The 25707-nt window shown below is 42.2% G+C and overlaps 1 protein-coding gene across 5 annotated transcripts; it reads right to left on the reverse strand.

The window, feature by feature from the left end:
* Positions 1 to 1342: 1342 nt before the first annotated feature.
* On the reverse strand, positions 1343 to 25664 carry MDH1B (malate dehydrogenase 1B). Of its 5 annotated transcripts, none has more exons than XM_081880721.1 (14): positions 25521 to 25664; positions 23787 to 23899; positions 22898 to 23032; positions 19999 to 20141; positions 15516 to 16018; positions 13845 to 13986; positions 12371 to 12534; positions 11914 to 12053; positions 11027 to 11078; positions 10365 to 10421; positions 7870 to 7935; positions 6815 to 6877; positions 3699 to 3779; positions 1343 to 2037 (listed from the first exon to the last, which is right to left on the reverse strand). In XM_081880721.1, exons 1-14 carry the CDS (start codon positions 25540 to 25542, stop codon positions 2021 to 2023), a joined length of 1698 nt encoding a protein of 565 aa, XP_081736847.1. In that variant the 5' UTR covers positions 25543 to 25664; the 3' UTR covers positions 1343 to 2020. The 5 variants fall into 5 exon arrangements, with proteins under 5 accessions (XP_081736847.1, XP_081736846.1, XP_081736850.1 ...); XM_081880720.1 differs by having other exon boundaries at positions 3699 to 3788; positions 25521 to 25663; XM_081880723.1 differs by lacking the exons at positions 1343 to 2037; positions 3699 to 3779 and adding an exon at positions 4287 to 4402.
* Between the last annotated feature and the right edge of the window lie 43 nt (positions 25665 to 25707).

Raw genomic sequence — 25707 nt, forward strand, 5'->3', positions numbered from 1 at the left:
TAAAGCAATAAAGAATTTCTTAAAAGCCCGAGAGATTATTTTAAGGACATAAAATGTACTTTTGCAACTCTTAAGATGAGTGGCCTCAAAAGTATCAGTGTAATGAATCAAGCTCCGGAACAATTAGGTTTCCTTAGGAAGGAACTTACAAAAATTGGTGCTTTTGGAATCTGATCCATCATAATCAGTTTTAGGAATTTCATCATATTGATTTTTTTGATGAATATTATAGGTACAAGCGTCATACACCCACGCTGGCTTTAGCTATTTCTGTGTATGCTTTTGGAAGACCAAGCCAAAAGACCGATACAAAAGATTTCTTTATTACAGTAATTATGTTGCTCTTGTAGAAGCACAAAATCCTGATTGTAGCAGCCCTTGAAATTAACCATCTCATCTTCTAATTCCCTCTAGTGATGAAGTGGTTGACTACTGACAGGGCTGAAGCCAAGACAGGGTTACTGAAAAAATTAGGATGCTTGGAGAAACCTTGAGGTACCGTATTTTTCACTCCATAAGGCGCATCTGACCATAAGGCGCACCTACTTTTGGGGGGGAGAATTCAAGAAAAAAAATATGCGGCTCTTGGGAGCTTTTGCGGGAGGTGGGGGAAGTGAGAGAGCCTTGCTCTGTCCCTTCCCCCACCTCCCGCAAAAGCCAGGGATAGCCGCGCAAAGTCTCCCCAGGGCAGCAGGATGAAGGCTCCCCGCTGCCCTGCGGAGGCTTCACGGGCTACCCCAGAGCTGCTCAGGAGCTTGTCGGGGGAAGCCCAGGTTTCCCCCACCCCCAGCCCCAAAAAGCAGGTCGGGGAGCAGTGGAAAGGCTGTGTGCAGCCTTCCCACTGCTCCCTGAGCTTGTGGGGCTGGCGGTGGGGGAAGCGCTTTCCCCCACCCCCAGCCCCAAAGAGCAGGTTGGGGCTGGCGGAGGTAGCCCAGGTCCACCCCCCCCCAGCCCCAGGGACCACACATTCGCTCCATAAGACGCACAGACATTTCCCCTTAGATTTTAAGAGGAAAAAAGTGCATCTTATGGAGCGAAAAATACGGTATGCAGAATCCCAAATCATAGTTGTTTTCAGTGCTTGCCCGCTGCACTTTTCATTCTCACCCCCCCCCCCTGTGCTTTAGTTTATGTGGAACCTATACAGCCAAGTTCAGCATTTTTGCACCTTCTTGGATGCCCACCCCCACCCCACTCAAATGATCCCCCAAGAAAGCGCCATTCCACAAAGACTTACCTGGCGATCTGCACTTTCTTTTGCTTATAACATAACCAAAACACTTCCTTATTTCAAAAACAGCAGCGTACCTGCGTTGTTCCAATGGAAATAAATCTCAAAGCCTTATTAAGGTTTCATCTTTATTAGAACGCACTAAAATGTCGCAAAGCGGCAAGCAAGTTTTTTCAGTTCTCCAGAGCTACATCTTCTTGAGGCTGGTTGTTGAGAAAAACAACAAGGGGGTGAGGGAGGAAAGCTGGCTGTGAAGGAAAAGCCCCAGAATTAGCCGTCTTTAAAGCTGGAATGTAGAGGGTGCTAGGAAGCCTTGAGTCCATTAGATGGCTGAGCGTGCAAAACAGATTTCAGGCTGCTCCAAAGGGTTCATCTTGCTCCTCCATCAAGTGTAGTAAGAGGGGAGAAGAGTCTACCCTCCAAATTTCGCTATGGATTTGAACATCCTCCTCTACAAATTTTAATATAAGTGTTCTGAATTCCTAATGCATTTTTTTCAGCCCACAAAATGATCTTCGAGATGATATTGCTGCATTTAAATGGAGCTAAACTGGTTTGATCCAAATACTCCAACAAAAATGTGCCATGTTTGTTTAGTATGCACATGGAAGACAAACACGCTTCAGTTTTTACACAGTTACTTAGTTCATTACATTCAGAAAGAAGAATTAACATTTTCCTGTTGTTGAGCAGCAGAAGCTACTGCATCCAGGGATTTTCTCTGAGGCAGCTGAATTAAGCAGCAGTGAATTCTGAACTTAATTCTCGATTCCTCAAGTTGGCATCTGCTTAAGACAAATCTGGAGCTGCAGAATAAAAATAAACAAATAGAAGGAAGCATTTTAGTTTCTTTCTGTTTTTGCTTTTCCAAATAGGACAGTCATGGAGACTGTCTAATTAAGTGGTTATCCAATATGTTTACGGTTTTTATATGGATCGCTGTATTTGCTAGAGGATGAAATCTTTTTTTTTTTTTTTAAGACATTTTAGTCCCTGTGATAGTTAAGAGAAATGGAAAACCCACAGTCTCATTTCTCAAAGGCCACCAATGTATCAGTACTCGGGGCACTCATGTAGCCAGACAAAAGGCTGCTTATTTAACAATACACTGTGATTTCTGTATTGTACTGGCAACCTAGATGGTCGCCAGATTCTGTGTACAAATCTGTAGGCGCAGACCATCACCCAACTCAAAACAGTCCGGCATGAAAATCCCCAAACTCGGTTCCATGGGTGACTCTGAGTCAACTCCCTGGGATAGTTTATTGTTGCACATTGTTTCTAAATTTATTGTTGTACATTGTTTTAATTGTCAGTTTTAACCATATTTGCACATCAGTTTCTAATGTTGTGAGTGTTCTCTATTTCAGAGGCTTCTACTCTGAAGCCTCTTACAGTTGTTTTAACTGCGAGTCTTTTAGTTCTTACACTCTTACAGTTGTTTTAACTGCATGTTTTTATTTGTTTTTAGTTCTCATCTGTTTTAATTATCAGTTTTTATCCATCCATTATCCGTGTTTAATCTTGTATTCTTTTCAGATGTTTTATCCTATGCTTGTTTCTTTGTCCTTATCTGCTCCAACATTTATCAGTTAAAAAAAATCCTAACTGCTATTTTATTTATATGGTGTTTTTTTCTATCCTGGTCAGTGACCGTAATAAAGTTCATTCATTTGGTACTGTATGCAGTGAGGGAAGTGTGCAAAGGAGACTTTTATCTCCAAATACAGAGGTGACGTGCGCCTGGGAGCTGCAGCTCATCATAGCTTCCCACCATGCATTCTCAAGCACCTGGAGAGGCGAGTCTTCTTTGCAAATATTGGTGTGCTTATGGCAAACTTGGTTGTTAGAGAAAGTTGGGAAGGGGCTCAAGCGGGCTCCAAACTCATAAAAGAAAGGTCTCTATTGTTAAAAATGAAGGGATGCCTCTGGTATTGAGGAATGAAGGAAGCCGAGGCAGGGACTCAAACTGCGAGAGTTGAAAGAGCTCATTACAGTGGGCCCTCTGGATACGAACTTAATTCTTTCCAGGGGTCCATATGAACCCCGAAAAGTCCGCAACATGAGGCGCTGCTTCTGCACACATGTAGCGCATTCCGTTACTTCCGGATCGCCGTGGAGCGCAACCCGAAAACGCTCAACCTGAGGTATGACTGTACTGTGAAAGCAATTCTGCTGTTGTTAATGGAAGCCAGAAAGTAAAGCAGATTTGAGAAGATGCCAGGCACCAACAAATACCACAACAGTTTTAAAAATGAAGCCTACTACCAACAAATAGAGCTATTTTTTACATTACCTTTTTTTGAGTTAAAGAGTCCCAACTGGAAGAAATACCTGGTTTCACAATTCAAATATAAGGTTTACAAATAGTTGGAGCTTACCCCTGTGTACTTGCTAAAATGATACTGCTGTTTTATCATCTGAAGGAGTAATTTTTTTTTTTTTTTTTTAAGCAGCTTGGGCCTACCATCTACAGGATCTTCTGCATTTTCGCCTGTGTGTTCTTCGATGTTTTCTTCTTCAGGATTCTTTGCCTCACTAGGGGAAGCTTCAGCCTCTGATGCAGAAAGAATTGTTAGTTTTACATTTCACACATTTCAAACATTCTTCTTTTTATAATCGGTTAACATATTTTGACCTTCTTTTCACAAGAAGCTAGGAACACAGAAAGGGGCTTTGTACTGAGTCGGCCAATTTGTCCATCTAGTTCAGCATCTTCTGCATTGATGGGCTCCAAAGTCTCTCCCAGACCCAACTAAAGATGTGAGGGACTGAACCTGCAGCCTTCTTCATGCAAAAGAGATGTCTCACCAGGGAACTATGGCCCTCACCCTCCCTTCAGAAAAGCATGGAGGATTGCCATTTGGGCTGTACCACTGATGCTCATCAGAATACATTTCTTGGATACGAGAATGGAAGACACTGAATAATACTGACCTGCTAAACCTGGAAGGGTTCAACAATAGATACGGTTGGCATGCTCATCTAGCTTATGAGAAGGCCAAGGTACATAAAGGCTTCCTAAACCACGTAATCAAGAGATCATTACACAAAGTGTGGTCTAAATATGAGACTTTATTAGAACCTAAAACGCCGTGGTGGTTGTCCCTGACAGAAGCATTTTCGGTTAAAAAGAAGAAAGTGAATCGTATCTGCGAAACCTAGAAAGATCTGCTGGAAGAAAAAGACGATAAGTTAAAACCTTAAAAATTTTTTGGGGAAAGGCACCATTTGATAGATTGGATGCAATATTTTCAATTGAACGAGACCTTCCAAAAAGACAAATAAACCGGTTTCTCCACAGAACCTTCAAGACTCAAAGATAAGATTCAAAATAAATACCAACCACTCTCTAAAATGTATAGGTTACTCCTTGACTGGGAGGTCAAGGAGGAAGAAGTCAAATCCGTAATGGTGCAATGGGCCAGGAACCATAGTTACAACATCCACATGGAATGTTGGGAGAGACTCTGGAGGGAAGGCATGCTACGATCTAAAGGAAAACTGTATGAAAATGCCTTACAGGTGGCATTTAACACCTGTTAAATTGGCTAAAATGTTTAGATCTAGGACAAACATTTGCTGGAAATGCAGAGCTGCTGAAGGTACATGGATCCACATGTGGTGGAACTGTAAAAAGATCAGACAGTTTTGGGGAATGATTTACAACGAACTTAAGAAAATGTTTAAATGTTCTTTCCCTAAAAATCTGAAGCCTTCCTGCTAGGAATTATGGGTAACGAAATTCCAAAAAAGTTCAGGAGAGTCTTTATGTATGCTAGAGTTGCTGCCAGAATTTTAATCACAAAAGGTTGGAAGGGAGAGGCTATCCCATTCCAATCAGACTGACAAAATAAATTAAAGAGAATACGCTGAACTAACAAGGCTATCAGCAAGGAAACGAGACATTACAGATGAAAAATTTACCAGAGAGTGGGTCATATACAGAGTTTATGTAAAAGAACATTGTCAAAATATTAATCTGTTGGCAGGTTTCAATTGAGTTTCTGTGTGTAAATAGGATAACTTTATAAAATGTAAAGTAAGTTAAACAACATGGAGAAAATAAAGTTAAGTGCGTATTCAAGGAATCCAATTAAGGAACATAATGGGAAGATCAGAGGTCATGTTAAATGTAATTACAAATTGATGTACAAATCAAGTATCAATTAAGGAATGAATGATTATTTTTAATTTGTCTTTAACCTTTATTGATCATTTCTGTTCTACAGTTTTAAAACCAATAAAGCATTTTTTTTTAAAAAAAGGAAAGCTGTTTGTATCTGCTCTTAAAAAAAAGAGAGGCTAATCAGAACGAAGTGCTTCAGAATGAAAAGGGAGAAAATGTCAGTCTGCTTTGATGGAGAGGGTGTTGTGTTTCGGATGCAGGAAACATGAATACAAATCCCAGATTGACTACACTATAATCGAAAGGCTTTAAGCCACCATCTTCTCTCTCTGCCGCAACCCCATGCCTACACACAACCGTGGCCAATGGGCAGGATCCAGAAACTCTTTAGGGAGGAGGAAGTGCACACACAAAGGCTTGTGTGAACATACTAGTGCTTCAGTTCTGACTTCTAAAAGTTGCCCTGATGCTGTCTTGCAAAACAGCCCAACCCGAATTCCAAAACTGGTGCTGCTAGGAAAAGGTAGCAGCCAATGGCACAAAACAGACTTGCAGCTAACAATCTTTAATTGTGTATCTTAATTGTGGATGCTTATATTCTATTGTTTGTGTAATTAGCTTTTTGTAATTGAAAGCCTATTTTTACATTCAGTGGTATATAAAATTAAATTATAATTTTTTTTAAAAAAAGAAAGGCTTTGGGAATAGCATTGCTGATAATTAAGCAAGGACACGCAAGAGACTAAGGTTGCCAGCTTTTCAGCTTCAAATTCCCTGAGTAAAATTCTCTCTCTCTTCTCTAGTTTACACACACATGCTTGTCATTTGATAACTGCAAATCAAATAGTGACTTGAGGAATCAGAGGTAGAAGCACCTTGAGGGGAGTGATTTTCAGACAAAAAACAATTCGTGGTAAAGGGAAAGTTGCTTTTTTTATCTGCCCATTTTCTGCCCTGGCTTGAAGTATGCCTGGACAGATTTGGGTTGTTGTGAGATTTTTTAAAAACTTTGGAGGAGAAGAAATTAGGGCTGGGCTAGAAGTATCCAGAAAATAGCTTTTCTTAGCCAGTTTTGGAAAACTTCCCTTACCCAATCTCTTCCCAAACTATTGGAGAATTGCAGTCCTCCCACGGGATAAATATGGCAAAATGGTCTCTCCAATTTTGCCACTTGTTAATTCTGGATGAAACTATGGATCCAGTTTTGATCTTGTTGAAAATTATTACAGTGTCATTGAAGGTAGAAGCCTTTCTCTCATAACCCAAAGAGTCAAAATCTGAATGGAGAGAATTGTCTGAGGTAAAAGCGTTGAAGAATTTCACCTCCCTCTCCGAGAAAATTTGATGACTCTTCTCTTTCCTTCAGTTTCACCACTGACAAATGGTGAAGTTTGGGAAGGCTATTTTAGCTCAGTCCTAAACACACATGCACATACTTGCAGTTTAAGATTTACCTTCAGAAGTTTCTTCGGTGATTTCTGAGGTGATTCCTTGGCCACTGGGTGATGGTCCAAGTCCTAAAAGAAATTGGATTAAAGAACAGACCTGTGAGCTTTTGCAATGAGGATAGCAGTGGCACAGAAACAGCCATCAGTGCTACCGTGTTTTCTACAGTGGTGCCCCGCAAGACGAATGCCTCGCAAGACGAAAAACCCGCTAGACGAAAGGGTTTTCCGTTTTGGAGGCGCTTCGCAAAACGAATTTCCCTATGGGCTTGCTTCGCAAGACGAAAATGTCTTGCGAGTTTTTCCAACTCCCCCCACCCTTTTTCTAAGCCGCTAAGCCGCTTATCTGCTTATCCGCTAAGCCGCTAAAAGCCACTAAGCCGCTAAGCCGCTAATAGCGCTAATCCGCTAAGCCGTCAATGGGCTTGCTTCGCAAGACGAAAAATCCGCTAGACGAAGAGAATCGCGGAACGGATTCTTTTCGTCTTGCGAGGCACCACTGTATTTCCCTCTTGTCTCTGTGAAGAAAGCAGGGCTGGTGAAACATACTAATAGTCGAGAGTGGATTTCATGCTCTTTATTCAGCTCATAGCTGTGAGGAGGAATGGAAGTTCCCCCAGAATGTCTGCCTTATATACATTATTTTCACAATGGGCCCCACGTGATTGGCTAATTCCGGGATTCTCCTGTAGGCCAATCAGGTTGCGGATTCACTTCCACCTGGAGCTGGATTGGGTGGCTCCTGTGGACCAATCAGACTGCTGCATTCTGGATCCTATTGTTCTAGGACCAATCAGACTGCTGCATTCTGGATCCTATTGTTCTAGGACCAATCAGACTGCTGCATTCTGGATCCTATTCAACTCAGTACATAACAGCTGGAGCTCATCCTCTCTGAAGGAGAGAATTTTCTGAGGGAAAAGCATTGAAGAATTTCACCCCCCTTTCCTAGAAAAATTTGATGTCTCTTTGCCTGCCCTCCAGCTTCACCACTGGAAAAGGGTATAGTTTGGGGAGGCTGTTTTAGCTCAGTCCTAAACACAAGCACACGGTTTAAGATTTACCTTCAGCAGGAGTTTCGCCACCTTTTTCAGAGGCAATTCCTTGGCTACTGGGTGAAAGTCCAAGTCCTAAAAGAAACCGGATTAAAGAACAGACCTGAGAGCTTTTTCAATGAGAAAAGCAGTGGCACAGCCTCTGCAGTGCTACTGTGTGTGCTATTTTCCCCTTATCTCTGTGAAGCAGGCAGGGCTGGAATTCATCCTCTCTGAAGTTTTCCAAGACCCATTACATCTATCTATCTCAGGGGTCAGCAAACTTTTTCAGCAGGGGGCCGGTCCACTGTCCCTCAGACCTTGTGGGGGGGCCGGACTATATTTTTTGGAGATGAACAAATTCCTGTGCCCCACAAATAACTCAGAGATGCGCTTTAAATAAAAGCACACATTCTACTCATGTAAAAACACCAGGCAGGCCCCACAAATAACTCAGAGATGCACTTTAAATAAAAGCACACATTCTACTCATGTAAAAACATCAGGCAGGCCCCACAAATAACCCAGAGATGCACTTTAAATAAAAGGACACATTCTACTCATGTAAAAACATGCTGATTCCCAGATTTAGAAGGCAACTGGGCTGGATCCGGCCCCTGGGCCTTAGTTTGCCTACCCATGGTCTATCTGTTAGCAAAACTGTAATGATTGTTAAGGGTATTATTTATTTTAGTCACCTATTCACCTAGGTGATGAGTAGGGCAACACAGGCAGTGACAATTGCTGTGCCTTAACTATCAATAATGAAATACCACTTTTTTTCGGGTGGTACAAAAACCTGCTATATTCTTTAGCTGCCTGTATGATGCAGTGACACATTCACCGGGAAACAGCCTGTTTATTTGCCCAACTCAACCTGGAATTAACTAGCACAACCTGGAATTAACCTGCCTCTTCCATTTCATGTCTTTTTTCTACACATGCAGGCTAATGTGATTACTAAGACCCGGCACGAGTTTCTCAAAAACCTGTCAAAAACAAGTCAAAATCTATATCTTGCTGTCTCGTCTGGTTTTTCATTACATAGGGAGTGACTGGGTCACGGGGTCGTGGGTCACGGAATAGGTCCTTAATTTGCATTTACAAAAAAAATTCTCAAAACTCAATGGCAGATTTCGGAAGGCAAGCAAAAGACTGAACGATTCTGAAGATAACCAAATGTAAATTCCCCCCCCTCCCCAAAACCTCATGATATCTAAACTTGGGCCATCATCTGGAGAGCTGGACAATGATTCTGCAAATAAAAGGCAAGGTGATTCTATGTTTTCTAGTCACTTCTGCAGGCAGCAGTCAAATGGCATTCTGCTCACTGCATTTCTGACAGCTATGGTGCAAGTTTCACAACAAGCATTCCAGTTTTATAAAATGCATTGCTACTCTGCAAAAATTATGGTGCTCAAGAAAAATTTCTTCCGGTAGCACCTTAAAGACCAACTAAGTTAGTTCTTGGTATGAGCTTTCGTGTGCATGCACACGAAAGCTCATACCAAGAACTAACTTAGTTGGTCTTTAAGGTGCTACCGGAAGGAATTTTTTTTGTTTTGACTATGGCAGACCAACACGGCTACCTATCTGTAACTGGTGCTCAAGAAGTCGCCCATTCTTAAATAAAGCAAATGTTTACTGCTTTTACGTATTTCTCCCTCCCTCCTCTGTGCTAATGGATATAAAAATACTCTCTGAGCTCATCTGGAAAGGTAGTCAGTCTGTACACTTAAAAAAAAAAGTTGCATTTTCTGCATGTTGACTTGCAAATTTGCAATAGTCTACAGAAACCTCAAAATTTGTCCGTTATTGCAGGGGTGAGGAAACAGTCACTAACAGCCCCATTATTCATGTATTTATCATAAAACTGTTTTTCTTCTGCCCTATGGAATGCCCTCCCATCATATGTCAAAGGAATAAACAACTATCTGATGTTTAGAAGACATCTGAAGGCAGCCCTGTTTTAGGAAGTTTTTTAAAGTTTTATGTTTGATTGTGTTTTTAATCTTCTGTTGGAAGCCGCCCAGAGTGGCTGGGGAGACCCTGCCAGATGGGTGGGGTATAAGTAATAAAATAATAATAATAATAATAATAATAATAATAATAATTTCTATCATCTTCTGAGATGCATAAAGAAAGTTCAATAATATGACATCACCATCTCCTTAAAACCAGAGTACATAGCTGGTATCTTATATATTTTTATCCTGCATAATAAGTGAAGTGGATGGGAATGCTTTTCTAATTTTTTAAAAAATAATTGTATTTTTATACTGCTCCTCCTTTAAATTGAGCTCAGGACAGAGTATAACAACAGTTAAAAACAAAAATATGCAGCTACCACATAAAAACCTATATAAATGACTGAAAAGCAGAGTCTCCAATAATTAGAAGCATTCTAAAAACCATCGCTGCTTTAAACATAAAAATATCTTTACCTGTCCAAAACCTAGGTAAACAAATGTGCCCTCAATTTCCCCTCAGTAAAATAATATATTTAAAATATTTTGTTGAGTTACCTTCCTCCTCAGCTTGGATGCTTTCCTCTTCCTCTGCTGAATGTGGCACAGGGCTGACTGTAAGAAACAATATTCACGTAATGTCATTAACTGTATCAGTGAAATGCACTTTGCCAAGCTAAAGTAAAATGTTAATAACAACTGGGTTGCTGTGGCTGGATTTGAGGTCAAAAGCTTTAGTTGAAGAAGCAGCCTACAGCAAAAAATAAATAAAAATAAGGTGATATATAAAATCCAGAAGAGAGGCTTCAGTTGAGAACTAACAGGAATTTAATCAGGTGCTATAAGTTATTTGTCGTCGTTTGAACTTTAAGGCTGCAATCCTATGCCTTCTTTCCTGCGAGTAAGCCTTGTTCAACTCAGTAGGATTCACTTCTACGTAAATATAAATCGGACCTATATAACATGCAGCCCCTTCAGTGCACCTAGCATTTTGGATCCTGCGCTATCATATCGTTTTTTGACATTATAACTTGTAGAATTAGAAATGCAACTCAGATTGTATGATCATCGCTCAAATAACTGGGGATTCCAAAGGTCTAGTAATAGGCATGTTCAGTTTAAAAATCTCACCACTGAGAACATCTGTTTTTAAATCTGGTCTTCATATTCACTGTGTTTTATCTGTCAATAGAAAGCACTCACATCCTGCTGATTTTTACCTTTTCTCTCTGGATACAATTCTGTTACTTCACCTAATGCAACTTGCTTTTCCTGCATTGGGAAACAAGAAATTTATTACACAATTATTACCCAAATAAAGTGCTTTTTTCATTGGCATTTATTTGCCAATACTACCAGTTTGAGCCACAAAGATAATCAGTTCCCTCCCCCCCCCAAAAAAAAAAATATAGAGTGGTATTTTAAGGTAGCATTTTTCATCTTAATAATCTGAAAGTCAAATACTGGGCGGGGGGGGGGGCGTACACAGACACAATACAATAACTGATGAAACAATAATACTAAGACCTCAGGTTTGATCCTAAATACACTTAACAATTTCTGCTGAAAGTGATGGGTCAGGGTTTATTTATGGGTTATGTTTGTGCCTTTTGTATTTGTGCAAATCTTATATGCATGACGGACAACTCAGATTTCACTCATGGGCAAATCCATGACCTTAATATTTATTTCGGAGCTTGAAGAATCAAGGAACATTTTAGGGGAAGAGCTGTGAGTTACCGCTTCTCATTTGCCCCATTATACAGATATAGGAGTTTTTGTTTGTTTCCTGTCTGCAAAACAATCACGAACTGGCCAAATAAATGGGTACAATCTAGGAAGTACTAGGCAGCCTTTCAGTGCTAATGAAATTTGCCTTAACTGCACTCTTTAAATTTAAACTAATAACAACTTGTTGTTTGCAGTAGCAAGTGCTGCCCTCTAAGGATCAATTTAGATGCTGAATCTGAATGGAAATCAGACCACCCACCATATGTGGAGTAAATCTAACATGAAGGGAGTCTCTTGTTTGGAATGTGTCCATAACTAGAAGGAAGAATTATGAAAACAATAAATAGTACAGGACATGAAAGCAGCATGAGGTTACCCGAATCAGATCATAGGTTAGATTCTGAAGACTTTCTCGGTTTTTCTCACTAATTTGTAGATCTGTAGAGACCTTCCAGCTGCCATTCTGGAAAGTTACAGGCATGGAGTAGACAATTCCCTCAGGAATCCCAAACTGACCTAAGGAACAGAAACAGTCCCTCCAAAGTGTATTTTATTCACAGATAACAACACACCCATACATTTGCCATTAAAACTGTGAATTACATGGACCATATCCCAATATTCTGCCACACTGATTTCAGTGGAAGAGATTTAAGTGGGCATGAAATTCTGCTACTGAAATCAATGGGACTTTGTTTACACTTTGGCTGTATCGTACGCAAAGATTTTAATTCGGATAGAAAAACACAAGCCTTCCACATGGCCTCTGGTGGAAATGGAGCACTGCGACAGAGAAGCATTTGACGATTATTTGACTGAAGAGCAACATTTACCTTCACTGAGTACTCCCAGGGAGACCAGTTCTCCTGGAGGGGAGTCCAGGTACCAGTACCTCAATACAGTAAAAATGGCATGTGCTGGCGCTATGCCTACGCAATGAATTTCCCAGGAACTCAACGAACTCATTGCAGTCAGAAACTCTGCTCGTATCCATTCGCTGTAAAATGAGAAAGCAGAGCTTTCCTTAAATACAAATAAAGAAAACTACAGGAAGAGACTATGTTCCAAACCTTTTTTAAGTATGCAGTTCCTCATCAAGAAGCTCAAGTCTCAGACCCCCCAAAGCCTCATATATTGTCATAGTCTCTTCAGCAAGGTTTGGAGTGGTATGGGAGTACCAGGGCAAACTTGCCCTGAACTTTGTGCCCTTTCACCTACAGGCATTCCGAGCAAGGACTGTCAAGTCGAGATTCCTCCTTTGCCTATAATGTGCTGCTGAACTGGGAAATGAGACAGCCACCTCCTCTCCCCTCTGTTTCCCTTCAAGTTTTATTATCTGTTCCCCTGCTTGCAGGAAGCAGCAGGGCTGCCGGGGAAGAAGATGGCTGACAAAAGGGGCAAAAGGTTGGAGAAGGTGTGGCTGCTTCATCGTCCAACTCATTGGCAGGTTTGAAAGTGACAGGGGAGCCTGCAGGTTGCAACAGGGTAGCCGTGTGACAGAAACTCTGATGAAGAGCACTCAAAAACGAAAACAAAACAGGAGCTCTCAAATATAGATGTACTTCAGGGCAAAATCTAGAAACCAGCATTTAATGAATTTAATGAATAACTGTAATAATACTACAGTATTTTGGGTGGGAAAATGTGTTTCAGATCCTTACATGGTATGACTCTAACAGACCACTGGAGCAATTGCTGCTTATGATCCTTGCCACAACTAGACCATTTAGTTCTTAATTAAATACTTTGACCTTAATAACTTTAAAGCACCAAATCAGGGTTTAGGTAATGATGCTGCTCCTTATGTAACATTCCACAGAGGTTCAAAAGTGCATTAGAGAAGCTTTGATTTGGAGCAGAGCTCTCTCTGTTGACAAAAGTAAAGATCAGGAGAGAAGCTTAATTTAGAATATTATTTTTCACACTTCCTTTGCTTTTCACTTGGAAGCCGCATTTGGTAAACAGAAGCACTGGCATTCTTGTGCCTTTCCGGGCTCAATTTGGGGGTTTTGTCCTGAGAACTGGGTCCTGAAAAGAACAATGCTTCTGCTTCTTAGCACATGAATACGTTTTTCATTTTTCAAGCCTTTGAGTTGGATGCTCTCAGTTTTTTGTTTAAGATTTTCCAAACACCATCACAATGCCAAAGCACTGAAGAGTAGACTTCGGGGTTGTAAAATGCAAGAGACTATGAAAGAGGCAAAGGTCTTGGGGTGATGCGTAAGGTGCAAACACCACTTCAGACACTTCGGAGGGATGGCATAAAAGCCAGTTTTTTAAAAAATCAAAAGTATCACAAAAAATTACCGATCAAACAGGACATCCATCAAATCACGGGAAAAGCTTGGTGGGCCCCAGATGGCGCTGTCATATCTATAGAGTTGTGTTTTACTCAGATCGATGAAGCTGTTCCCACTGATATTACCCCAGACTACGAGATTTTTTATTCCTGTTGAAGACAACAATCGAAAGATGCATAAGCATAACAGGTAAGAATGGAAGGAAAAACCCCACTGGAACAGAACAAAGGTTCTGCAGGATGCATGTAGTTCAGCATCCCGTTTTCCACAGTGGTCAGTCAGATGTCTCTGGGAAGCCCACATGAAGCAGGCCATGAAGGCAAAAGTCATTCCCTGGTGTTGCTCCCTCAAGCACATTGGCTCTAATCCAGAGGCTCAACATAGCCATTGCTTTTGGAAGCCACTGATCATGGTAACCATTCACATGGCACAGTTAACTTGCCTCTTGTTACCAAGGAGTACTTTCAAAAGGCATGTCTTCTGCTGTGTCCCATGAGGCAAGAAACTGCCTAAGGTCCTTAACTAAGGCCTGGTGAGGTTCACCACAGTAGAACTGCAGACCTTTTAAAGAGTCTGTAAATAATGGGCAAGATTCAATTAGATTTGTTCCACTAGTGAAGGAAATCCACTAGCTCTAGGGAGGGTCAAGAGAACCTCAGAACGGCGCACAACAGGCAGAGTTTGGATTTGATATCCCGCTTTATCACTACCTGAAGGAGTCTCAAAGTGGCTAACAATCTCCTTTCCCTTCCTCCCCCACAACAAACACTCTGTGAGGTGAGTGGGGCTGAGAGACTTTAGAGAAATGTGACTAGCCCAAGGTCACCCAGCAGCTGCATGTGGAGGAGCGGGGAATCGAACCCAGTTCACCAGATTACGAGCCCACCACTCTTAACCACTACACCACACTGGGTGGGGATTGTTCCATCTGGCAAGCTGAAAAGCTTGTGTTGATGGAATGAGTGACACAGCGCTACGTCAAATTCCTCCTTGTGTTGTTCCCCTTTCCCACTGCATCCTAGCTTTGATTATCTTGAATCAAACTGAGAAATCTTCTAGCATGGACCAATGTTATGATCTGCCAGCCTATTGGCTAGCCTGCATGCATGAAAAGGGTCTGCAGAGATACGTTCTCAGAGGCAGTGTCACACTGGAGAATTGCCTTTTCCCTAAAAGTACATCAGAGTCTGAGCTTCCTCCAGAGAAAGTTCAAGTCCTCCCATTTCAGTAGTGACTTCGGACTGTATGGTCTAGAACAGGGGTCGGCAAGCTTTTTCAGCAGGTGCTGGTCTCCTGTCCCTCAGACCTTGTGGGGGGGCCGGACTATATTTTGAAAAAAAGAAAGAACGAATTCCTATGCCCCACAAATAATCCAGAGATGCATTTTAAATAAAAGGACACATTCTACTCATGTAAAAACATGCTGATCCCCAGACCGTCCACGGGCCAGATTTATAAGGCGACTGGGCCTGATCCGGCCCTCGGGCCTTAGTTTGCCTACCCATGGTCTAGAATATTTTAAACCTAGGTTATTTTTGTGGGTTTTAGTATGGATGTGTGCTTCTATGCTATTTTTATTTTTTCATTTGCTTAACATGATTTGCCCTGAGGCAAGACAATATAAGAATCCAAAATAACTAAATAAACATTAGTCAATTTGCAATCATTTGTTACACACCTGCTGGATGCATTCCCATTTTTCTTGCTAGCATGGCCTTGGCTTCATTTTCCAAGAGCAGGGATACAGTGACAATATTCTGAGGGTTGATGGACGGAGCATGTGTAATAAGCATCAACGCCTTAAGGTTGACAAAGGTTTTCCCCATCACAACAACCCTGACATTACTTCTGGCATTCTTCTCTATCAGAGGACCATATATTTCACATTGATTTGTAACTTGCTGGATGCATTCTTCAAGAGACGGGATTGCCTCTTGGAGGATGTCATCAAGCAAAATGATGACTTCCGCTTCGAGAAAAGTCTGGTCGTCCAGTTCAGTGTACAAAGTGATACCACGAAGGACAGGGGATGCCAAGTCCTCAGTCTCCATAACGATAGCTTCAAGAAGTTCTTCACAGCCCTTTCTGTCAAGCAAGTGGAGGCTGATCTCAGTTTCCATTCCAAATATTTCCCCACTGATTAACAAAGGGATCAGATGATAGCAGATACTAGCTGATGCTCTGTTAAGATAAGAAAAGTAGTTAGCAATGAACAAACAAACACTGCTTTTATGCAGAAGAGAGCTATTCCCCCCCCAAAAAAATCTTTTTATTCCACAGGTTTTCATGGTCCTCAGTAATCAACTCTTAGTGCTTGTATTAGAAATGAACAAGGATACCTTGCCATGAAATCTAGTGACATAATCTTCTAACAGCAGGCATTGAAGCTGAGTTATTTTAAAGCTATGTGGTTAAAGACTACATTAATTTAACTGCATAACTGTTTGATTTTTCTAAACTATAACCTACTTATTTTATTTACTTTTTTATTAAAACAACAACAACTTAACACTGAAGACTTAACAATCACATAGGCTGATAGACTACTGAGATTTATCCCCCCCAAAACAGTCATTCCATAGCAAATCTGCAGTGAGAATGCAGGAAAAGCTGCTTAATAATATTAACAGACTAAGTCAAGGGAGGGAGGAGTTGTGGCTGCTGAACAGCCAGATCTAAAGACCTGCTGCACTTGTGCAAGCCAGGTGTGGGGCAGGTGGGATGGTGGTTGTGCCATTTTCTCTCCTCTCACCTTTCTGTGGCTTGCTATTTGCTTCTTTATGTAAATATTTAACAATCACACATTCATAGAAAATACAGCAAGGCAGTGTGCAACATAAAAAAACTTTCCTTTCACAGTGGGAAAATCAGTATTCCAGATCCTGGGCTGGTGCACTTTTCTCAACCTCAGTTTGGGAGGGGGGACGTAAGGTCTTTGGATCCAGTGGACCCCAAGCCTCCTCTGGTCTGCCACTGGCACACACCCTTTTTGCTGTTACTGTACTGCATTAGCTGAGATTTCCGCTCCCACAGCAGGAAAGCTCATGCGGGGAGGCCATCTTTGTCTCCCAAGGATCTCCCACTCTGCAGGTGGAAGGGGAGATCGGCTGTACCCTATGGGTGTACCCTATAGGACTGCTTTTCAGTAAGTCAAAACTAAAACCAGAAAGAAAGTAGAGATTAAGGAAGGGGAGGGGGTGGGCCTAAGGAGCCAGAATGGATAAAAGTGGAAGCATCAAACAGCTCACTGTCAAGGAAGCTCTGAGGAACGGCTTGGTGGCTAAAGGTAAAGGTAAAGGGACCCATGACCATTAGGTCCAGTCGCGGACGACTCAGGGGTTGTGGCGCTCATTTCGCTTTACTGGCCGAGGGAGCCGGTGTACAGCTTCCGGGTCATGTGGCCAGGATGACTAAGCCGCTTCTGGCGAACCAGAGCAGCGCACGGAAACGCCGTTTACCTTCCCGCCGGAGCAGTACCTATTTATCTACTTGCATTTTGATGTGCTTTCAAACTGCTAGGTTTGCAGGAGCAGGGACCCAGCAACGGGAGCTCACCCCGTCGCGGGGATTCGAACCTCCAACCTTCTGATCGGCAAGTCCTAGGCTCCGTGGTTTAACCCACACCGAAGTGCTAATGTGGTTTTACATCGGCGAAATCATAGGCAAACGTGGCCTGATTGGCTATGATGTTTGGAAGTTTTTGTTTTCTGCTCCTAACAGTGTCGTAGTATCAAATTACAGCGCTGAGATGAAATGGTGGTGGTCTCTACACATATCATTCACTTTGGGGCAGAATCAGATGGTGGTGACATGAATGCAGACAAGGATCCCTAAAATACCCCTTCTCTTCCTCCTCCTGTTGCGGGATAGGGCGGGCACTGGTGGTTGGCTGTTCAAATAAATGCTATACAGAGAATGACTCCAAAAAAAGGGGGGGGATGAAGGGGCAGGGCACTGAAGACAACATGGAGAATTTGAGCAGCGAGAACAGCCTATATACGATATACGATATACGATATCTTTATCGTCATTGTCCCATGCAGAACAATGAAATTGAAAAACATAAAACTACATAAAAACTACACAAAACTACATAATGCTGAAGGAAGTAATTACTTCTCCAAGTATATGGCAAAGTTAGTGTTATTCTATTAGCCCAAGAATTCTTGCCAAACATGCCATGAGCTCCTCACTGCTTGAATGCCCAGAACAATCTTTATATTCTAATTTTAACATATTGATACATGTAGACATTACCTTTTAAAAAAACAAAACCTAGCTGTAAATAGACCAATAATTTTTTCTGATGCTTTTGATCAATGCCATGTTTAATTTTTATTTATACCCCGCTGTCAGAGCTGCCCCAAGGTCCCAGCTCACAGAGGACCAACGCCAGGTCGTCGTTATGTACAAAAGTCTTTATTAAAGTTCAGTTTCCATTTCAAAGCCGCAGCGCGCAGCTCTACGTCTTAAACCCTAGACCGCCGAAGCTCCGTCTGAATCTCCTCCCCCCTGACACCAGTTTAAGATCCTAGCCCTGCTCCACCTCTTCCGCTGCTCTCTCCTCCTCTGGGTCCTCCTGCCCGCTGGGGCATTCCCCTTTCTGGACTCTTCTGACGCTGAGTCGCCTGACTCCTCCCCCTGCCTCCGGCGGGCTTTAGGACCTGGTTCCCAATCCTCATTCTCTGCTGTCCCGCGCTCCTGTACATTTGAACTTGTCTCTCGCGCCAACCCAGTGACCTTCCTCCTGACCGTTACACTGCTTCGGTCACTGCTTCCCTCTTCCGGGAGGCTCGCTGGACTTGACCTCCCCTCCTTTCCCTGACTCTCCGATGGAGGCGTGGTCAGCCCTGACTCATCTTCTCTCCCTGGTGGGGGATACGCTGGCCCCGATACCTGGGACTCTTCCCCCCCACTATGCTCTGGTGGGGAAGCTGGTCCTGATTTCCAACTGCTGCTCTGGGAGTCCCCGCTGGCCCCTTGCTCCTTCTCCCCCTGGCCACCGGCGCCCCCTTCTGTGAATCTTCCGATTCGCTGGAGAGGCTCATGGAATCTCTCGGGCCACTGTCATCTTCTCCTACGCTCCCCTCGGATTCTTCCCCTTCGCTCTCCATCTCCTCCCTTCCCTGTGCTTCTGCTCTTGAGCCCCTGACACCCGCCCTTCCCAGTTCAGGAAACCAGGCTCAGGACAGCTAACAACAAATTTAAAACACTTAATTGATGCTACAAAACAACAACAACAACCCAGCATAAAATACGGTATAAAGTGTAAATAACAATAAAATCAAAAATCAAAAATCAATTTAGGGGGGAAATCCATCCAATAAACATTAGATGATCACCAGAGCTAGCTGGCTAAATTAGTCCCACTTGGGCCAGTGAGGAGACCAGGGCAGAACAAGCTGTGGGATCCCAGAGCGGGCAATCTTCACAAAAAGGGGAGGGGGAGGGAAGGAAGGGGAACAAAAGATCAGGCCAGGTTCAAATTGAAAGCCAGGAGGAATAGTTCTGTCTTACAGGCAATCTAACTTCCTTAGGGCCCGGGACCTCTAAACTCTAATTATTCATGGACCTTAATGTCTTCTGCGGGTCATACCAGGAGAGGCGGTCCCGTAAGTACGAGGGCCCTAAGCCACAAAGGGCTTTAAAGGTTAAAACCAGCACCTTAAACCTGACCCGATACTCCACTGGGAGCCAGTGCAACTGGTAAAGCACTGGGTGAATATGCTCCCATGGCAGGGACCCCGTGAGGAGCCTTGCTGCAACATTCTGCACCCGCTGGAGTTTCTGGGACAGTTTCAAGGGCAGCCCTGCGTAGAGAGAAATTACAGTAGTCAAGCCTGGAGATGACCGTCACATGGATCTCTGTGGCCAGGTCGGGGCAGGAAAGGTAAGGGATCTTTGATGAAATGTTGAGATCTTTGATGAAATGCAAGGCACTGCAGTTGGAAAATAAAAAATGGGAATTATGGTCTGCACTGTAAGTGCTCACATATACAAATGTGGATCTTTGAGTTACAAGCATAGACTGTGTTCAGTCATGTACAGGTTCTGGATTCTGCTAATTTTCCAGGTTCCCTGACAGCTGCATTGTTTAAGAAGAAAAGGATCAGACTTAAGTTTTTGAGATTCCCTATGCAGTTTCTTTTCATCTTTCCCACCTGTTTATCCAAATATGTAATGGATTGATAAGGCCTTTAAGTTCTTCCTCCTCTTGGTCAATCACTATGTGGGTCTGCAAGTTCTCCTTGGCTATTAAGAGCATCTGTTCAGTCATCATGTCGGATGTGATGTTATAGTATTGCTGAAGATTAAAAAGAGTCATCAGCAGGCATCCAAATATGGCTCAGACATTATCACCATTTAATCAAAAATCTGAAGAACAAAACCTTTTTTTTAAAAAAAGTGTGTGTTTGGGGGAGGGGGGAGGAATGAAGAGACAGAATAGGGAAATCCTTTATTAAGTTCTATCTGTGATGGATGCTCCAAGCATGTTGGTAGAAGAGAAATAATAATTTACTATCATCATCAAATCATTGGTGCTGGAAAGATCCTCCAAAGTAATCTAGTCCAAACCCCTCCTGAAGCAAGTAACCCAGTACAGTACTACAGCAACCATCCAGCCTCTACTATCAAACAGCTTGTCCCATTAGGAAGTTCTTTCTAATGTTTAGTCTAAATACTTTTCGGGTTATTTGGTTTGGTTCCTACCCTCTGGAGCAACAAAAACAACAAACAAATATGAATTATCATTAGGGTGAGAGTCCTTCAAATATTATTTATTTATTTATTTATTTATTTATTTATTCATTCATTCATTCATTCATTCATTCCCCACCCTTCTGGCTGGGTTTCCCTAGCCACTCTGGGCGGCTTCCAACAAAATATTAAAATACAATAATCCGTCAAACATTAAAAGCTTCCCTAAACAGGGCTGCCTTCAGATGTCTTCTAAAAGTCTGGTAGTTGTTTTTCTCTTTGACATCTGGTGGGAGGGCGTTCCTCAGGGCGGGTGTCACTACCGAGAAGGCCCTCTGCCTGGTTTCCTGTAACTTGGCTTCTCACAGCGAGGGAACTGCCAGGAGCCCCTCAGCACTGGACCTCATTTTTGAAAATGACTACTATTTTGCTTCTCAGTAATCTTTTTTTCAGGCTAAGCACAGCCAATTCCTACAACCTTTCCTCGCAGGACTTGATCTCAATATTTATTGTCATATAAGTTCCTCACAATTGTTGCCCTCTAGACATGCTTCAGTTTGTTGATATCTTTCCTAAATTATACTATGGGGATTCTGATCAAAGCAGAATACAGCAGAACCATTATCTTTCCATGACCAGTCCATTGCAGTAGCAGTATTCTTTAGATTTAAATAACCCAGGCCATAGGCAATCCCTACCTTTAGGAATACTTTCCTGATAATCAAATTAAGCCCAAACTCATTCCTCGTTGCCCTTTCCCAGTGGCCTCAGTAATCAAAACTTCTCTCTAATTATGGTAGGTTTTCCAAGCTCCTTATGACATGCATGGGGAACTTGTGTCCATCCCTGGATGTTGTTGGACTACAACTCCCACCATTCCTAACCACAGACTATGCTGCTTAGGGCTGAAGGAAGTTGGAAACCCAACACCATTAAAAGGTCTTAGGGTCTTTGAGTGTGATTCTAGTGTGGTTACAAAGTAATATAAGTTCGCATTTACTATCTCTCTCATAAGCATTCTTCTGATTGTAGTATTTTTTTTTTATTTTTTTTTATAAATATTTATTAACGTTTTTAAATATAAATGCACACATAATAAACAATCTTATTTCTGTCATAACAATTTCATCACTTCTTTGGACTCCCTCACGTCTCCCGCTCCCATTTGCATCGTTAAAAATTTTTCCACACAAATTATCAACTTGTTTTCAATCTCATGTCCATTCATTCAAATATAATCTAGCACTTCTTCCAAAAAAATTTTATATTTTCTTTAGTCTCACTTATCATCAAATTTAAATCTAATTTAGTGGTGAGCAGTTTTTTATAATCCAGCATCCTTCTTAAGATTCAACCAAATTACAATGTTTTTGTAAATACATTTTGAATTTCTCCCAGTCTTCCTCCATCTTCTCTTCTCCCAGATCACGGATTCTGCCGGTCATCTCGGCCAGTTGCATATAGTCCATCAGCTGCATCTGCCACTCTTCCAGTGTGGGTAGATCTTGAGTTTTCCAGTTTTTTGCGATAAGAATCCTTGCTGCCGTTGTTGCATACATGAAAAATGTTCGATCCTTCTTTAACACCTTCTGGCCGACAATACCCAGGAGGAAGGCCTCTGGTTTCTTTGTGAAGGTATACTTAAATACCTTTTTCAGTTCATTATATATCATTTCCCAGAAGACCTTCACCTTAGGGCATGTCCACCAGAGGTGAAAGAATGTTCCTTCATTTTCTTTACATTTCCAACATTTATTATCAGACGAATGGTATATTTTAGCAAGTTTAACTGGGGTCATGTACCATCTATATATCATTTTCATAACATTTTCCTTCAGAGCATTACATGCGGTGAAGTTCAGCCCAGTGGTCCACAACTTTTCCCAGTCCTCAAACATAATGTTATGCCCAATGTCCTGTGCCCATTTTATCATAGCCGATTTAACCATTTCGTCTTGTGTATTCCATTTTAACAGCAAGTTATACATTCTAGATAGTACCTTAGTCTTTGGTTCTAACAATTCAGTTTCTAACTTCGATTTCTCCACCTGGAACCCTAACTTTTTATCATTTTTAAAAACTTCTTTAATCTGAGCATAATGTAACCAGTCTCGCACCTTATCCTTCATTTTCTCCAAACTCTGCAATTTCCAATTGTCTCCATCTTTTTCTAATATTTCCCAATATTTTGGCCATTTGGCCTCCATATTGGGTCTTTTTAGGGCCTTAGCCTCCAGAGGTGAGAGCCACCTTGGAGTTTTATTTTCCAGATTGTAGTATTTTGTTGGGAGATGGGATATTATTTAGCCAGCTGAATACTCACTAAATGTAGAGACAAGAAGAGAAGAAGAAGCAGCAGACCTGGGCGTGTTCAAGGAATTCATTGAATCCTCCCAGAAGAAGTCCCTTTCCTCCACGGTCCAACAATTCCCTCCAAATAATTGGAGAGCGCTTATGTTTCCATCCATTCTGTTCACAGATCTCCTGCAGCCACTTCTAGAAGCAAAATCCCCAAAAGGACACATGAAATGTATTGTTAATGTGTTAACTTCAGAAAAAGCTTTCAAGGCAATACTGAAACAGTAATTTCCCAAGATGATATGCCCAAACACTTTCCCTTCATATTTTATAACAGGCTCGTACATTTTGTACCTGTGCATCTAATGCTAATTTGAATGTATACATTAGTAAGGCATTTATGGATTAGTTGCAAGCAAGTGCATTGAACTGGAAGCTGCAGTGAGGGAAAAAATGCAGACCGATGTCTGCTTGAATGTATGAAACGACCAATGTGGACCAGTACTGCTTCAGGAAATTTTAAGAAAGCTTTAGTCAAATATACAGATGCATCCCCTAGTGGGCAGGATTTCAAACGCTTCAGCCTCCTTCAGCACCCAGGCTATAATTTTTCAATAGAAAGATGACAAAAGAAATAGAAATATATCCCCAAAAGGGTCAACAGAGGCCCATATAAGTCAGTGCTTGTCCATTTATATACTTCCATCTAGGGAGCATAAGTGTGCTAGAGAAATACTAGGCCATTACAGGTTTGCCCACATCACATCACATATTTATGTAAAATAGTTGTACCCCACCTTCCCTCATAAAAAGGTCAAGATGGCTAACACCACCAACCATAAATTAACATCTTTTACAAAAACATAATCACTATGTTTCACTATCCCTAATGACAGGACCAGCCCTGCGAGGCGTCATTACTGCACTAGTGAATCACATGGATATATTTTACCTCCCAGTTGTCTGGATGCTGAGTAATCTTGTGTATCCTGAAGTGAGGCAGATTTTTCTGCAAATAATCAGCAAGGAGTTCTGCCTTAGCATAATAGGGGCAATCTGCCTTCCCTGGAGAGTAAGAAAGCAAAAACTATTCATAAGCTCATGAAGTCAAAGGAGCGAACGCTTATTGCAAAGGGGGGTGATAACCGGGGCAGAGCAACAGTGCATTACTTTCATTTTTTTTTATTAGATTTTTATTGAGATTTTAAAGGTTACAAAAAGAAAAAAGAAAAAACATATCAATTTAAACAGGAAAAAAAAATAAAAATACAGAACAATACAAGAGCAAAAGAGAAAAAAAAAGAGATGCAGATAATTAAAACAAAAGCAAATCTTCCACAAGCACGACATCCATGCACCCCGCTCTGCAAGTTTCTACTGAGTCAACTCCTAGAATTTCCTGCCATAAGATGTAGTGGCGGCCAGAATAGTTTAGATGAAAAGGGGCTTGGGCAAATTAGCCGAGGGCTGATTAGGTGATCAGGGCCTGCTAGCCACAATGTTCTCCCTCCACTGTTGGAGGCAACCAGTATGCCTCTGAGCAGGGAATCGCAAGCAGGAAGGAAGGAAGGAATCTTGGCCTAGACAGAAATAGGGCCAGATCTTTGTGGCTTTATGTCTCCTTCGCGGATCCAACGGGGCTCCTGCTCCATCCTAATGAATTAACAAATAAACATTAGCAGGAGCTCAGAAGCGTCCAGTGACTGAGGTGTACAAAACGAAAATTAGTCGCAGTGTCATTAACAGCAGAGAGGCGATCACCGTACTATAGTTTTAATTCTGTTAAGGTTTACAGTGGTGCCTCGCAAGACGAAATTAATTTGTTCCGCGAGTTTTTTCGTCTTGCGATTTTTTCGTCTTGCAAAGCACGGACTTTGGAAAAGCTTCAAAAATCACCAAAGTCTTCAAAAACCTCAAAAAAGGCTACCACACCGCGTGCTATGAGTTGCTCCTCGAAGAAAAAGGAAACAAACTTGCAAGACGTCTTCGTCTTGCGAAGCAAGCCCATAGGGAAATCCGTCTTGCGAAGCAACTCAAAAAACGAAAAACTCTTTCGTTTTGCGAGTTTTTCGTCTTACGAGGCATTCGTCTTGCGAGGTACCACTGTATATATATCTCCATATATATATACACACACACACACACATATATATACATATATATATATATTGCCTTAGCATAATAGGGGCAATCTGCCTTCCCTGGAAAGTAAGCAGGCAGCAAGTATTCATAAGCTTGTGAAGTCAAAGGAGTGAATACAGTATATACCGATATATTTGCAAGCTTATGAATACTTGCTGCCTGCTTACTTTCCAGGGAAGGCAGATTACCCCTATAATTTTATACACACACACACACACACACACACCATAATAATAATAAAAACAAATCGTTCTAAGAAAAACACAACCGTATATTAACTGGGTTGCTCTGCTTCCTGACACAGAGGCGTGTGCCGTGGACGCACAGGTGAGGGAAGCAGCCTCCTCTTTATTTATTCCTGCCTGACGGAGCTGCTTCGACTCGCCCGGCAAACTCAGTCCTCATCCCAGAGCGACTGCCGGGAGGGCAGCACTCTGTGCATGCTCAGGGGGCGCGAGCCAGCCCAGCCCTGCGAAACCCGAGCAGGACGGGGTGTGTGTGTGTGTGTGTGTGAGTGTGTGACTCCATGGCGGAGCCGCCTCACCTGCGAGCACGAATTTGGCCATCCCCCCCCCCCAAAAAGAGAACCCCCAACAACAACAACAACAGGTGTGTGTTTTCGCGCGGGCGCCTCGGGAGCTAGGCCGGAGGAGAGCGGGGCGGTTGCTAGGCAACCAGGCACGCGCGCCCGGACCGAGCCGGAAGAGGCCATTTTGTCCGCTCCGGGCACC

Source organism: Podarcis erhardii, assembly GCF_964252035.2.
Source record: "Podarcis erhardii genome assembly, chromosome: 1".
Taxonomy (NCBI): Eukaryota; Metazoa; Chordata; class Lepidosauria; order Squamata; family Lacertidae; genus Podarcis; species Podarcis erhardii.